Raw genomic sequence first — 16,479 nt, forward strand, 5'->3', positions numbered from 1 at the left:
ATGCTAAACTCTGAGTGCTAACATTATTAGCTTACTTATTTAGCATTGTTAGTTTGCACCATAGACTGCATTGAGACGTCATAAGGTGTATTAGCACTGAACAGCTGAGGTTAATGGGAACCTTCAGGAGTTGAAAGTAACTGTATATTTACTCAAACACTACCCTACAGTTTTATCTCCGTTACTTGTACTTGAGCTGTGTATTGCTGTTCATTAGTATTCGGTATAGTGTCGATAAACTAGTAGTCTGAAAGTTTTCCCCTGTTATTGCTTTTCAGCTTTGAACCAGCATCAATTCAATTTATTGTTTTGCTTTCTTTTTAACAAGAATTTCCAAAAAAAAAGACTCTTACATGTAGGGATGTCCGATAATATTGGCCCACCAATATTATCGACCCGATATTGGCATAAAAATGTAATATCAGTCAACATCGTAATTGGGTTTTTTGCCTATCATGAAAATCTATAAAAGAATGCCTGAATTTTGCAAGCATCTACCAGTGCACAAATGATGGCATCATCAAACTGCATCATCAAGTGAGTAAACAAGTCTGGCTGCAGCAACAAGCTTGCTGTGCCTGACTACAACATGTCTGTGGTTTGGAATTATTTCTAATTGTCTCCTTCAGATTTTAAACTAACTATTTGCAATGACTGCAAAGCGTTGGTTATGCAAGGCAGAATCAAGACTTCTTCTATCAATATTTCCAATTTAATCTCCCACCTCAGGATGAATCGTTCATAGAAAGTTTCATGTCAATGAGGGAACAGATTCTTCCAAAGCAATGACAATTGATAAAAAATGTGTAAAATACAGGACTGCATTCGCATCCCCCCTTTAAAGTGGCTACTTCAATTTCATTTATACAGTGCCAAGAAAAAAAGTATTCACTGCTCTTGGAAGTATTGAATCACTGCCAATGTCATTTGGCTTTTTTGACAAGAATTTTAAAAAAAAATTGTTCATGTTTAAGTAATGTCCATTTATAAAAAAAATATAAAATGTAAAAGTATTTACCCCTTTTAAAGTGTCGTGCTGAATTAAACAGAAGTCATGTTTTTGTGGTTGATTTTCATGGATTTGTTTATTTGTGTCATGTAGTGTTCATGTGTGTGTGTGCTCATTTCTTTCCTCTGAGTGTTTTTTCTTTGCAGTCAGTTTACTGCCCCCTGTAGTCATTTGGTGTCTATTTTGGAGCTTTTGTGTCTCTGCAGTCATTTTGTTTTGTTTTGTGATTATTCTGAATCTCTTTCCTATCTTATTTTAGATGGTTTATATAACTTTTTAGCTGATTTGAGCATCAGCTCCTCTTAATATTTTAATATACCACATTAACTCTGAATGTACTTTACATTAAAAGACTAAATATAATGCATGAAGTTGAGAAAGTATTATAGAAGCATGAGTAACGTGCAGAATCTGAATTACTATAGCACATACCTCAGTGTACATCAAACATACCTCACAAATAGCAACTGAAGCTCAAACACATAACCACACATTAACAAATAGTTGTTAACAAATGGTCCCATCCAAGGTTTTGGGCCAAGGACCCACTAACCTGTTTGTGTTCGGTAGCCGTTCTGAAAGATCTAACATTTTGCCCAAAGTATGTTACCACCAATTTATTAGTGGTGGAGCATATTTCACTTGTGTGGAATAAACTCCTGCACTCCATCAGTGAGACACCTTCAAGATACCAACATATATTTTTAAATCCCGATTTACGTATGATTGTTTTTGTATATTTTACATTTGCTATATATACTGCTGAGACACCTATTTACTTTCGCTAAATCAGTATCCAAGAACACCACGGGCGCTTTCATTTTTGCGCCTACAGGTTGCAGGAGAGAGGATTTCTGCCAATGCTCTGCCCACTCTGCCGGAAAGTGAGTGGGTGTTGACAGGTGACAGAAATATGGATGAGGACGATTTATCACTCAGCCAGACTCTTTCCTAATACTGGACTGTAACAGGTCACACTTCCAAGCAGGTAATTGGTCTTAAAACTTCCCTTATGTTTGTTTCGGTCTCAATGTCCTGCCTAAAACGACAACTGGTCTCCTGCACAAAAGTCCCTTCAGTCGCCCACGAGATTGTAATGCTGTAGCCCTGTTTTTTTTTTTTTCAGTCTTAATGAACACCTACTTTTTTCTTCACACCCTTTAGGCTATACTGTCTTTGTGTCTATGTTTCCCATTTTCTGCCCATTTCTCTGCCTTGGCACAAGTGATCTGTCTTGGAAAACGGAGAAGAACACTGACTTGATTCCACCTTGAAGACTGTGTTACTGGGCTTATTTTTTGCAGGTGGAAAGCATTTTAAGGATGATGAATCCTGGCTTCTCCACACCTCCCACCCGCCAAACACCCTCACGCGTACACACACACACGCTTTGATCCCAAAGTCAAAATAAAGCTGCAAGCAGTGATGGACGGGTCCTCGCATTCTTGCTGGTCGGCGAATCCACGCACGTTCACCAGGTGGCGTTGTGACCAAGAGTGTATTTTGGCCTATGGATGTGATCAGGATTGGTCTCTGATCACATATGCAAAGTTTCAAGCAGATCGGAGCGTTACAGGCTAGCTTTAGAGCATTTCCTTCCATCCAGCAGGTGGCGCTATGACTGTAGCTTTAAATCAGCATGTGATCAGGGCAGGACATTGATCATACATGTAAAGTCTGAGATAGATTGGAGCATGTTCAGGGCAGTTACACAGCATTTCCTGATTCTTGAAATTTCCAGGGGTCACCATTTCTATGCCCTCAGACTTTTGCGAAGCATTTTGATAGCTTTTGAGCAGCCATGCCTGCTGTACATCCTGGCCAAATTTCAGCTCTGTTGGAGTTACCTTGTTAGAATATATAGCTTTTAAAAATGTACAAAAATGACCAAAAATCGTCAAAAATATGCCGCATAATTCAAAATGGCTGACTTCCTGTTGATTTTTGGGCATGGGTGTCAATTACATTTTTGCTGCATATGTCCCCCAAATATTGTGGCTGCAGATGAAACATCATGGCAGTTGGCCTAATGACCACTTTTTCAATTTTACAGGGGGCGCTATGGAGACATTTTGCCACACGTGTACAACTCCCATAAAATATCAAATTTTTCGCCAGTCCTGATGTGCATGCAAAGTTTCACGCATTTTGGGGTATGTTTAGGCTGCTAAAGTGGAGTTTGAAAAGACGGGAAAAGAGTGAAGAAGAAGAAAAAGAAACCCTAGGGTTTCAATAGGGTACTTCAGCACCGTCGGTGCTCAAACCCTAATTATGGGCTTGGCATTCCTCCCTCTCCTCGTGTTTTGTTGGGAGCCCACATGTGGACCTCCAGCGCCAGCAGAGTGTGGCAGAGGGTCACTGTTTCCCACAGTCCCTCAAGATTCACAGACTTTCTTCTTACCCCACTGATCCTTTGCTGTTGGTCCCCCCCTCCCTTTCAAATACAAAATTTTCCGCTCGCACCAAAAATAGTTGTCAGACTGCGCTGGGCATGCTTGCATGGTGCCCTCCTGTCGCTTACGGTGAGCTGAGCACACACAGAGATTCTTAATAGTGAGGAAATTCAGTAATTTTTTGTTTGTTTGTGTTGTTTTTTCTCTCACTGTGACGAAAGAATATCCAGTTTTTGTGCGAGTGAGTGAAGTGGGGTGAAATAAATGAAAATACTGCTGGGTGTTCTGGCACTGTTGCATGTAGAGAGAGTGGGCATGTTCCGAAAAAAAAAAAATTAAAGTTGAGGGATGGGGACAAGGTAGGCACTATATGATCCTCAATGCTACTATACAGCATGGTGCTTGGTCAGAAATACCCAATTTATTATTTAATCAAAAGCTAACATTTAAAAATAATATGGTTTAGACTGGATTCTAAGGTCACATTGCTGCCTTTACAGTACAAGTACTACACTTAAAATCAGGAATCTCTCTGTTTACGTCTGCACATCTGTTGCCTCAAAAGATATAAATACAAAGCTTTTTTTTCTAAATTTTTCTCATGCTATTCGTTACTTTAGCATAAGAATTTAATAATGCAGTATGGAGCTCTTGTATTCCTCTACTGGCATATTACACAAACAGTGTGCTTATGATGTATACCTCGCCATCCTCCTCATCAGTCCCTTTGTTTTCCACTGTAACTCTGTCTCTCAACACTAAATTAAAGGTAAAGGTTAAAGGTCATACCAGAAAAGTCATGAAAGATGACAGAAGCGGAGACACTAGAAAAAATATGGAAACACAAGAAGACTTATCGGAAGGCTTACGCACTCAGGTAAACATCTTAACAGACAAATGATGGAACACAAGACCTAAATATTCACAGTAGTAATTAGAAAACAAGACAGGTGAAACTAATGAGGGTGGAGACAATCCAAAAAGGAGGGAAACCACTCAAAGGGAGAAGATAGTAACACAGGAAACACAAGGAAAGAACAAAGAAAAAACCAAGAGCTCAACAGATACCCTGAAAATGATGATCTATTAATGACATATGCTTGAAGAAGTGGCTATAGCTGCTTGCCAGAAGTTATTGAAACGAAATTCCTTACTTTTGCTGGTCTGTCAGCAGCTGGTAAGGCGATTTGCAACACTTAATGTACTATTATTTTTACTGTGATTATTTAATTACATGAAAACTTTTGAAACTTATGAAAATCTAAAATGCTTATAAAGAACAAATTTCATTGTGAACAACTATGAAAACCCCCAGAGCACAGGGTTTAAGTTCTGACACACACCATCCAAACAACAATCTTGCTTCATTTAGAAGAAAAAGAAGACTGCTATTCATTTGGTGTCAATCCGAATCAGTAGAAGTTGTATTCTTACATTAAATTAGTCCAGAAATCATCCAATCCACTGCCTAAATAAAAAGTACCTCATCAACACGAGCCCCAGCAGCCTTGATATTGCGTTTTACGGTCTGACAGCACAGCCAATTGAAATTTACCCTCCCGTGTGATGACACAAGGGGTCGTCCAAACCCTCCAGTTATGTTTGCATAGCTACATGGTTTTGGAGTGGGGGAGTCAGTAAACAGGTAAAATGCTACAAATAGAATCTATAGCCACTTAAGAATATAGTCTTTAGGGAGGTCAGCCTGTTCCCGGGTCTGCGTCAGCACTGACCTTTTTACTGTTTGCTAAAGGGATTTGATTTCACCTCTACCTCTCTCGCTTTTACTTTTTTTTTTCTCTCAACATTCACACTTGAGGCATCTGAGGAGGATAAAATGGAAGTTTTGTCCAGGAAGGAGAAGCTTTGGTGGTTCAGTTACAGGCCAAGTGATATCACACCGCTGATAGAAGGAAATGTTTGGCATTTTTAAGCAAAGAGGGACGAGGGTTTGTGCATCTTGACATGAAACTCTTCAAGAAAGCATGCATACTTGTACAGAACACATGCATTCAGATGTACATTTCACAGGGAGGTCAGAGGTCAGGGACAGCACAAGACATGAAGTAACTGTCTTGCAGAAGGAATATTCCATCGTGCAGAGTCTTGCTTTCTTTTCACTACCTCCTGCTGAGAACCATTGCTGAAATTTATTTGCACTCATCCTCCCACTGGTTGCTTAAAAACTAAAAATACCCTTCCCTGTGAGTTGGACATTGACCTACCATCTCTTCAGTTTCTTCTATGTGTTGTCAAAGTCAATGCGTGTAGCCCTCATGAACCTACAGCACCCTCTGCTGGCATTATATGGACAGATCCCACCACTTTCATTTGTTGCATTTGATGAAAAAGATCTGGAACAATTTGAATTTAAGTCACATGCAAAAAATGAATAGTTAAAGAGGAGGTCAAAGGGTTTTAAAAAATAGCAGAAATGTCAGCACTTTCTTTCCTTGAAGATACAGCTGTGAGAAAGAGAGCAGAAGAAACTGTATGTCTTCCTATAATGTCCATTTCCTAAGCAAAGCTGAACAAGCAGCGGTTTTCCTTTGTGACTAGAGAATTATATGAGATCTGTAGAAAGGATCTGCAGATTAAACATCAGCCATGTGGGCTTTCATCACAGTTCCAATCCGGTTCTTTTCTATTCAAGTCTATATTTCATTGCACAATAGGCTTAAAATCTAACCGGAGACGAATACTCAACCTTAAAAAAACAAATGTCTGGATAAACATCTGTTATTTATTTTTTGTCATTGGAGTGAATTTAGTTTGGTGCTGTCACAAAATCTCCTGAACTTGATTAACAGGTTAGATTATACAGCAAAAATAAGTCTTTATTGTCGAGTCACACAAAGACAAAACAACTAACAAAGAAAACTAGGGTGAAGTATAAGATTAATTCAAACCTAACACACGAAGAGAAAATTGCTCCGATGTGAAACCTATAGAAAGCATCAATCCCAGTAAATATGCAGTAATGTGACAGGATGACATGAGTTTAGAATGACATTTCTTGGAGTTCTCGCTGACATGATGTGTGGAAAATGGCAACAAATCGCCTGAAGTCATTTCTCCTTCCCAATGAAAATTCATTATCTTGTAGCTGCTTGGTAATTACCCATGAAATTAAAGTTTATTCAGGGTATTGTGACCATTTTATTGTCAAATTATAACTATGAGACACGAAAAATGCATTTTAAAGATGAAGTCAATGTGTAGAATTAAAGGGAAGGTTTAGCTGAGCTCTTCTAAATTAAGCTAAGCTACAATAATAAACAAATATAAGCTATGCAAAGCTAACATAGAAAAACATGACTCTTGTGAAAGTTACCACCAAGTAGTTTATTTATGCTCACAGCTAAGATAAGCTAAAGTGATCTAAGTTAGATAAGTAACGGAAAGTTAGGTAAACAAAGCTAAACTAGGCTAGGATAAGCTCATAGTCTGTCAGGGAAATAAAATGCTAAACTTTAAAAAAAAAAAAAAAACGTGGCCACTTTTGGTGTTTTCTCTAGCACACAAGCAGTGACAAACAAAATTCTTATTAATAATTAATAATAAAACTAGCAGTGACTTTAGGACTGAGCCTACAAGGGTAACGCTCAGATTTTCGTTTAACGATAGCTTCAGATCAAAATTTTTTGTTTTTTGTTTGTTTTATAAAATCATAAAAAAATCCCAAACAAAACGCATTTCATCGGATGCTTCAAACTCAGTTGAACTTTTCTTGTTCAGACTAATTTGGTTGAAAATCCAAGACAAAAACCAGTTTTTCAGGTTGTTCTTTAATCTGTAATTATCAGAGGTTTGATACACAAGTCCTCCAGGTGCTGAATAAATGGCATTGAAACCTGCCTACCCCAGCTTTAAAGGATTTAAGAAGGGCCTAACAGGCAGTAGAAACAGATAAGGAAAGATGACATGTTGCCGTCTTCAGGTTTCGCACGATAGAGGAGGAGGGTGCATGGTAAGCCATCTGGGCTCTAGGACTAATTGTTTTATTCTAAGTTGCTTTAGGTAGAAATTCTATGTTTTTTGTCAGCAACATATGCGACAGATTTGGGGTGTTGTGTTATTGCACTTTACCAGTGAATTCCTGCATCTCTTCTCCTGGATTATTTAAAGAGTCATTCACATGGGTTACTTCAAAACAAAATGCATAAAAACAAGTTTTCTAACCAAAGGCACAGTGTTACGTAAGATTATAGCTCTGTAAATCTTTGTAAACAAGAAAACCACTGGTCTACTCGGTTTCCCCTGGCTGTGACTTTAATGCGGAGCCTCGCATGGGCTAAACATAAAAAGAAATTGAGCACAAAGTGTCCTACCATTTAAACAATTTTTGCTATGTAATAACTTGAAAATGGCACAATTCATAGATTAAGGTCTAAATTCCTCTGAATAAAACAGATGATGAACATGAGGCTAATGATGTCTACCTACAGGGAAACATAGTGACAAAGCAATTTGTTGATTTGTTCTTGCGACCTCAGGTTTGACTGTTTAATTGCCTCGGGGCTTCTGTTAGAATTACTGTTAGAAGCGGAGAGTTTCTTTGTGTAAAAACACATCAAAAACCTCGCACAGTCTTATGACTACAGAGCAAAGTGATTCTATGAAAGAGTAACACATGATTTGCTGTGTGATTAGCAGTTAAGAGCAAAATAAAAAGGATAATTTAAGAGTCGACCAGAGCTAAAAATAACATCTGGTCTGGGAATGCTATAGAAAAACTAATGCTGACTGATGACGAGGCACAAAAACTGACATTCATTCAGTTTGTATCATTTACACTGGTGTATATAATTTATGAAGGATGTTTCCAGCTAGGCTACAGTACATCAAATGTCCTGACTGTTTGGATTGCGTAAAAGTGCAATAAAATCATCATTCCCACAAACTGAAAACAATTCATGTTTACTCATGTCCATTGTTACTCAAAGCTCACTCCTCTTCCCCTGCGACAGTTCATTGTAATCCACTCTGCTACTCAGAAAGACAGAGGAATGTTCCAGGTTTACAAGGTGTTTCCTCTGCTGGCACAATGTGTGTATTCGTGTGTGTGTGCGCACGAGAGAGTTTAGTGTCGTGTCTCTACTGAAACATCAGCAAATCCCTGTTACCCATAATGCACTGTGGGAAAGGTAACACCCACTGTGTTTACCTGCAGGAGGAAGCCAAAGACGGAAACTACCAGAAAGAAGGGAGAGGAAGAAACAAAAACAAACAGCCACAAGAACAGAAGAGAAGAGTTGCTGTTGTTGTTAAGTGTGATCCAGCTGTTGCTTTGTTTAAAGAGGACTTTATAGAAAAGTTGGAGACTTTAAGAGAAACTTTGGAGCTTGTTTAACTAACTTTTTGGCATTACAAAGGTGTGAGTAACAGGAGTGGGACGTCAGAGTGGGGGGAGGAGCTGCAGGACTCTCCATGTATGGACTCTCACTCTGTTCATATGGTAAATAGAAGGTCACATGGGGCAGTAGTCTTGGAGCAGTGGAGGAAAAAGGGAGGGAAAGGAAAAAGGAGAGAGAGATACACTGAAGGACTTTGGCCTGCCCCATGTGCAGGAGGCGGCACCTCACCCTGAGCTCAGAGGACACTGGATTACACCACAAATAGGAAACAAAATATCTCAAGTGTCATGTTGTGGTTGGACTGAAGCTCTATCTGCTTCACCAGAGGCCTGATTGGGCTCTTGTCTTTTTTATTTTGCTTCCTTTGGATATTCTTTTCCTTCTTCACTGTTGGGGTGAAAGTCCAGTGTCATCCCAGTTGTTCATCACCGGAGACGTCTTTGTGTTTTCTACGGATAACACAAGGAGCCAAGATGCCCACAAACTTCACCGTTGTGCCCGTGGAGGATGTGGAGGACAGCAGCAGCAGCAGCAATGGGGCAACAGCTGGAGCCAACAAACCTGCCAGTCTGGGCAGAATCTTTGCAAACGCAGAGGATGCAAACCGCTCACAAGAGTCTCCTTCAGGTAGGAATGAACTGTAAAACCAAATATCCCTTTGACTTGCCGACATACACTAATGGAAGTCCAATTTAGGGGGTTACAGTGTAAATATCCCAGCATGCATTTGGTGAAGGACAGTTTGATAAACTCTGTATGTCACTGTGTAATTGAACACGTACAAACGGAAGCATGCTGACACAAACAGGTACATGTTATGGCAGGCACATGCTTTATAAACACACACACTCATGTGCACACAGATTAAAAAAATGCATACTCATGAAGCTAGCTAGGACTTGCAGGGCAGCTTGTTTGGTAGGGCAGGAAGAAGGGCCTGTGTGCTGTTACTTACGTCTTCGCAGCCCTGATTGATGGTTGCTTTGCTTCATCACTGCTGCACTGCAGGGCTGTATGTTTAAAGCAGAACACAGTCAGTAGAGAAACAAGTCGGCAAACTGTGCAAAAGAGAGACTTCTAAACCACTTTAAGGTTGAAATTATTCAAATTATTGCCATAAACGTCTAAGAAATGCAAATACTGCACATTGATTTTGCATGCTTTTCACAGAAAGCACTAAGAAAATGCAGCAGCTACCAACAAAACTTGACCTTTCTTGTCTGTTTAAGCTTGTTTGCCTAAGAAATATGATAAGATAAGCCAAGTAGCCAGGTAGAAATTCAGATATTGCACAGATTCCTTTAAATGTGAAAGTAACAATATCGACTTAGTAACAAGACTAAATGAGAATCAATTACAGAACATTTTATAGGAATTAGATGTATTCTATCTTTGTTAGGTGACAATAAATGTATTTAAAATGTCACTGTTGAAATGCCAAATATGTAATTTCTGCTGCTAAGGGGTCTCTCAATCAAAGCAATGACCAAAACTGCAGTATGATGTGATAAAGTAACGTGGGATCGTAGGCAATGATGTCTTTACCACTATTTCCAATTAAATCCTGTCTCATGTAACTCAGAAATCATGTTGTTAGGTGACTATCTTCATGTTAAGTAATTTTATGATGAAACAGCAACAATAAAACGTTACCTAATGTAGTGTTAATTGCTAACTTACCATTAGATGAGTTGACAGCTACTGTGCTGACTTTATGTAGTGGGTAAATCACGTCCAAGATTAGGTTTTTTGGGGTTAAATCGGTGACTGGAGAGTGACTTTAATATGGAAATATTAAAGATTACAACTTCTAATATCTATTTAAATCGGTAACAATTTAACATCTTTTAAATACATTTGTGCACAAAATCTATCTTAAACATGAACATGGTGTTTGGGAGTGAGTTCAGAAGATCAGAAATAAAATAGTTTAAAAGATAGATAAGTATTATTATACACCTGTGGAATGGATTTTTCGTGGGTATATGCGCAACAGTCTCTGTGACATGGTTGTATTTAACTTGTTTCCCTTCATAGCAAACTTTTTTCCTCTTGCAGTACTAGCATGTTGTTGAATTCTGTTCCGTTTTCTGAAATCAAAAACCTACATGGCCTATTCTTTCTGTCCGTGCTCCGCCGCATTTGCTTCTCTTTTTCCAGCAGTGGATTGATTTTCACTGTTCTTGCTGTTGCTCATAGTTGAACTACTAGAGCTCAAACTGCTAGCTGTCGACTAAGAGTAAGCATGCCACATCTATGTGTCGGTGCGAACATGAAGATCACAAGCACACGCTAACTGACAGCGGTGGTTTGTTTGTTAGTAAGAAGTTCTGATGCGCTTGTGAAGTTAGAGGCAAGTTAGGGCAGCTTTAGAGCATTAATCACAGACTGACTGCTCATCTGAAAGAACTTTATTATTACTGAACAGATTCTCATGATTTAAATGGGGTCACGTAGAAAGTCGCAATGTCAGTTAATCAATTTATTTCATAAATTCCATTTCTCAAATATGTGATTTAGCTTAACCTCAAAAAAAGATTTCATTTCTAATGCAGTAAATTTAATGAGTTATTTAGCCACTGTCTTATTTAATTATGTGAGTAGCTAACTGAATGAAAAAGTCTGTTTTTCATTTATAGATGATAATGAAGGAAAATGCAACCGCAAAATCTGTTTTTGCTTTCATGTTGTCCCTGTTCAGGGTTGTTTGGTATCTATGTGTAGTTTTGGATGTCTTTTCAGTTTTAGCATTTCATTGTGTTTTTGGTCAAGTGATTTGATGAGGATTTCATGATGATAAACATTTACTATATGGTCAAGCCAACTACCAATCACCCTTTGACTCAGACCAATCAGACTTCCAAGTGAGCTTTGCCACCTTTTTGTTTCCGCACCTCGCTAAGGCTAGCTATACTTTTGTGCTTATAAAAAAAACATTTTTTTTTTTTTTTTACTTTTAAGAAAGATTTATGCAAGATATATCTCATGGACTTCAAAAGTCCTCAATTATATATTGACCCAGTATTGCAGGTGTTGTACCACACCAGAGGGCAAAAGGTTGAATCAATTATTTATTCTTCAATTATAAATTTGCGAACTTGGGTTAGTGTCCAAATGAATAAACAGGGTACTAGAATAAACGTCCACATGAGGAGCTTGAACTTCCAGTAAGATATCAGTTAAACTAGTCGTTCTTCATGCTGAAAGTAGCCGGCTGAGGTGGTTTGGACATCTGAGAAGGATGCCTCTAAGGCATCTTCATTTAGGCATTTCTGGACACTTTCAACTGGTGAGATGTTTGGGCCCATAACACTCTGAAGACATTATGGATATCTCATGTGTCACTGGAACACCTTAGAATCATTTAGGGCAGACATCTGGACTACCTTGCTTCACGTACTATTAAAGTCTCTACTGATTGAAGGACAAATGCAGTATTGGGTGATAAAGGTAAACATGATCATTTGAGTCCAGCTTTTAGGTTGTAAATCATGTCTACAGTCCAATTACTGGACTCTGACATGAGGAAATAAAATGTAAAAATAGAAAAGGGAAGGGAAGAGGTGCGTCAAAAATGATCTTGAATTAACAACCAGTAAATCAATATGTTCTGTGTCCAGACAATCTGAGTTTATAACCTACAGGAATGTTAGACTCTTAATCTATGAGGTGTTCCCAATAATCAGTTGAGATACTGATACACAAGAAAGAGGAGTTTGAGTTTATTCATTCCACAAGGATGGTGTGGACATCTGTTGAACTCCAGGGTACAATAACCCCAGGCTTTTAGAAATATTATTAGACCATTCATTCAGTTCAAATGTCCACAAAATACTTGTGTGACCTTTTGTTTATACACAGCCGAAATCAGAGCATGAAGGACGACTGCAAAGGAGTTTGATAATTTTTATAACATTTCGTAGAAAGTTACCATATTTGAGTTATGATTTTGTGTGATAATTCCAAAATACCAAGCTGTAATTTGAATGTTTTGACAGAGAAGCACTAAAAAAAAAAAAATTCACATAGCAACTAACCAACAGATTTTAAACACAAAATCACATAAATCCCATAGATGCTACTAAGCTAATTTTCCCAGTCAGCAAAGCACCTTGAAGATTCTGCTTGCAGAGACAGGAAACTGGAGCTCTGATGATTTTGTGTGACTTCAAAGGTTGAGCGACTCACATATTAAAAAGAATTATCAAATTTATTGGCATTTATGTTTATACTGTTAGGTCAGTTTGTGTAAAATCAGGCAGAATTTAGGAAATAAGTTGCTGCACAGTCTCAGATCTTTACTGTTTACTGATTTGTTTTTTGTGACCCAAGACTAAATTCTGTTAAATATTGTGGCTGCATTTTAACAATTTTCTTCCATTTCAGACGCTAGAATTTCAGTATTTTCACCCCTAATAACCCAAATGGAAACAATGGAGCATCACAATCTGACATGACACTGACTGACCTGTATGTCCTTCCTGATGGACACAGAAGTGACAAAATGTGCAGGACACACACAATGCTGATTAGACAAGATGCAATCTGTATGTACAATAACATCTCAGTGCCATCATTTTCCAACCCAGTATCCAGTTTCATGTTGTTCCACTTTCTGCTTGGAGTACACATAACCACAAACCTGTATGTTGCTGTCTTAGTAGCTCTAGCAAAATGGGATTTCTTCCAGCTTCTCACATGCATTCAAATAAGCTAAGTTAGTAATAACTGAATGTTATGTGAACTTAAGTAGTTAGCTTAAAACTGGGAAAGCTCCATGAAAAGAAGCACACATAGGGGAAGAATTGTCTAATAGTTGCAGAAAGCAGGAAGAATATGAAACATGCAGAAGAGGTTATGATGGGATTAAGAAGGAAGATGCCGGAGTTATATCTGAATGGTAAATATGCTGTAAGGGTATAGCATCGTTGTTCCCAGATATGAATGTGGTATTGATCGTCTCATCTGATTCTACCAGAAATTGTTGAAATGTCAAACTATTCCTTTATCTCCGTGTTTAACATCCTTGGAGATACATTGACAGTGACTGGAAAGTAAACTGGCGTGATTAATATCCAGTCTGATCGCTCTTTGTTGTGTCTGTATCCAAAGCTCAGGACGGTAGAAAGCAAATCTCGTTCCGAAATCACGCGATAGCTCGCGCCAAAACACCGGTTTTGGCGTGAGCTATCGCACGATTTCACGAGCTATCGCGCGATGTCGGAACGAGATTTGCTTTCTAGCATCCTGAGCTTTGGATACAGACACAACAAAGAGCGATCGCCAGGTAATGTGGAGGTTTTCGTTCACTTCTCATCTCTAGTATGTTGTGGGACACTCGTTGAGACTATCTGAGCCGGTCAGTGTGGGGAAAAAAAGCACGTTAGTGTGGACTTTGACACGGGGGGGCCACTTGCCCCATACTTTTTGCTAGCTGAGCTGCTAGCTGAGCTGCTAAGCTGACTGCCTGGCTACATACTGGAGCTATGTCGAAAATTCATTTCTCCATCACTCACATGTATGAAATTACATATGAAAACAGACCCCAGGTTGAAAAAAAACGAAGTTCCCCTTTAAGTTTTTATGGAATTTGGGGATTTCTTTAAACTGTGCACATTAATTTGGTTCATAAGTACAATGGGGGGGGGGGGGGGGGGGGGGGGGTATGTTTGTGCATGCTTTTCATAAATCTTTTTGCTTTATTCACTTTAGACTTTGTTGATATAGGAATTAAGATTAAATATTTAGTTTTGAAAGCAAAGGTTAGCTGTAAGGAATGAATGAACTCAATGCAGGTCTGCACTTATACCTCCAGAGTCCAAAAGACGACTTGGCAAAACTAAAACTGAGCTGTATTTGCACTTATACATACTGTTTAACGTGAGAACACAAAGTGTATGGGAGGAAAGCAGATAAAAGAAGGGAGGGAAACAGTAAAGTCATACCAGTGGACATGCCAACCTATACCTTCCTACTGCACATACCAGAATTCATGCACACAGAAATGTACAAAAAGAAACCACTTCTGAAAGCTCAATGGACTAGTGAAACTAAAATCAACCTCTTTAAAATTTAAGGAAAGAAAAAATATAGAGAAATAAAGGAACAACTGATGCCCGAAAGCTTATCACCTCGTCTATTAAAAGCAGTGGTGTTTCTGTTAGTGCTTATTGTTACATATAACTGGTACAGAAGGCAGAAACACCAGGATGAATGGAAAGGTACAACAATAGCCCATTTTCAGCCAAAATGCTTCAAAACATGTTGAACAACATTTCACTATTCAGACATTGTAAACCGAGGATCCCCCGTCATTCTTTCTATATTGATCTAAATCTACTCAACTTAAAGCTTAGAATTGACACTTTTATGTAGTATCTGTTATATGAGTGCAAGGATGCACGTGCATGTCCATTACTATGAAAGTCTGTATACGTGTGAGCAACCTCTAGCCTCAGCCTATGATGCATTGCAGTGTTTAACCACCTATTATTAGCAAGTTTGCCTGGGTATGAATACTATGTTTTCAAACCACATGCTGCCTCCTGGTGGTTTTGCATCACTGAGGTGAACATGTGGAATTAGTCAGTCAGTTCTGTGGATCCTCAAGACTTATCAGTAACCAGATGAATGACAAACATCCATGCATTCCTTATTATTTATTCCAGTTTTATCACTTGTATGTTACTTAGCGTATGACACAGGGAATATTAGTGTTCTTTTGTTAATGTCACTGAATACTAATGCATCCCCAATGCAAAGGAGGGGTTCTCTATTTCCTTTGTTTAGTCCAATGTATTGTTTCATGGCATCATCATTCCTACAACATTTTAACCAACAGCCTGCTTAGGATTGATCCAAAATTGTCACAGAATGCAGCAAAACTCTCTGATTGCAGATCTACTTTTGACTTTTGAAATACTCTTGAGTTTGTTTTAAAGTTAGAGGACCTGGTGGTGAGTCTTGACAGGGGTTTCCCCAAAGCTCTCCCTTTTATGATTACATGGTACATTTTCTTCACATCTTTGACATGTCACATGCACCCACAGTACACTGTTGTTCTCATTAGTTAATCTTCGTCATCTCTGAAGCAAAGTTAGGCCCTGAATTCTTTCAAGCAATAAAGATGAGCTGACAACAGTGTGATCCAGTGTGATAAGACACCAAATCTAACAGGCTGAAAACCACGACAAAACAACCAGGGGCAAGAGAAACCAAACTCAGAAGCAGTCTGAAGGCATGTCATGGTGTTAGTCCACTGTGCTTTGTCTTTTCAAAAACGTACAAGAGCTGTTTGGTTAAAAAGAAGCGTCTAAATTTGCTGGTCAAAGCTGACACATGATGTTCTAGGAACAGTGTTAGACCATATTATCATAATTTTCAGAAGAAACAGCTCAATGAAATGCAGCTTGGATAATGAATTTGGAGTCTGCGATGGACTGTATTCTCTCTGTCATGATATAAATAGTTTTATGAGTTGTGTTTAATTGGTTTGTGCTTAGACCTCAGGCATGAACAGGCACGAACAAAAACAAACCAATCAAATAAAGGGTAAACACAAGCAAGTTAAATATCTTTTGAATGTTCTAATTAAAAATGCTTACGTCCACCTTTTCTTATGGCAACCTTTATCATCTGTGAAATCAATAGAAATCTGTAGGAATTATAAATGTTTTGAATATGCACCCTGCACAGTCTGTGTGACATCACGTTGGAAGCG

General features: G+C 38.6%; 1 protein-coding gene across 2 annotated transcripts in view; it reads left to right on the forward strand.

Annotated features, from left to right (window-relative positions):
- Window positions 1-8,542: 8,542 nt before the first annotated feature.
- The window catches only part of LOC110949547 (solute carrier family 12 member 7-like), a 37,766-nt gene continuing 29,829 nt past the window's right edge, over window positions 8,543-16,479 (forward strand). The window contains exon 1 of one of the 2 annotated variants that reach the window (XM_022191668.2): window positions 8,543-9,386. In XM_022191668.2, the coding sequence (XP_022047360.1) occupies window positions 9,233-9,386 (154 nt within the window). In that variant the 5' untranslated portion in view covers window positions 8,543-9,232. The remainder of the gene's footprint in view (window positions 9,387-16,479) is intronic. The other variant, XM_022191667.2, reaches the window with a different exon arrangement.

This window comes from Acanthochromis polyacanthus, chromosome 9, assembly GCF_021347895.1.
Source record: "Acanthochromis polyacanthus isolate Apoly-LR-REF ecotype Palm Island chromosome 9, KAUST_Apoly_ChrSc, whole genome shotgun sequence".
Lineage (NCBI taxonomy): Eukaryota > Metazoa > Chordata > Actinopteri > Pomacentridae > Acanthochromis > Acanthochromis polyacanthus.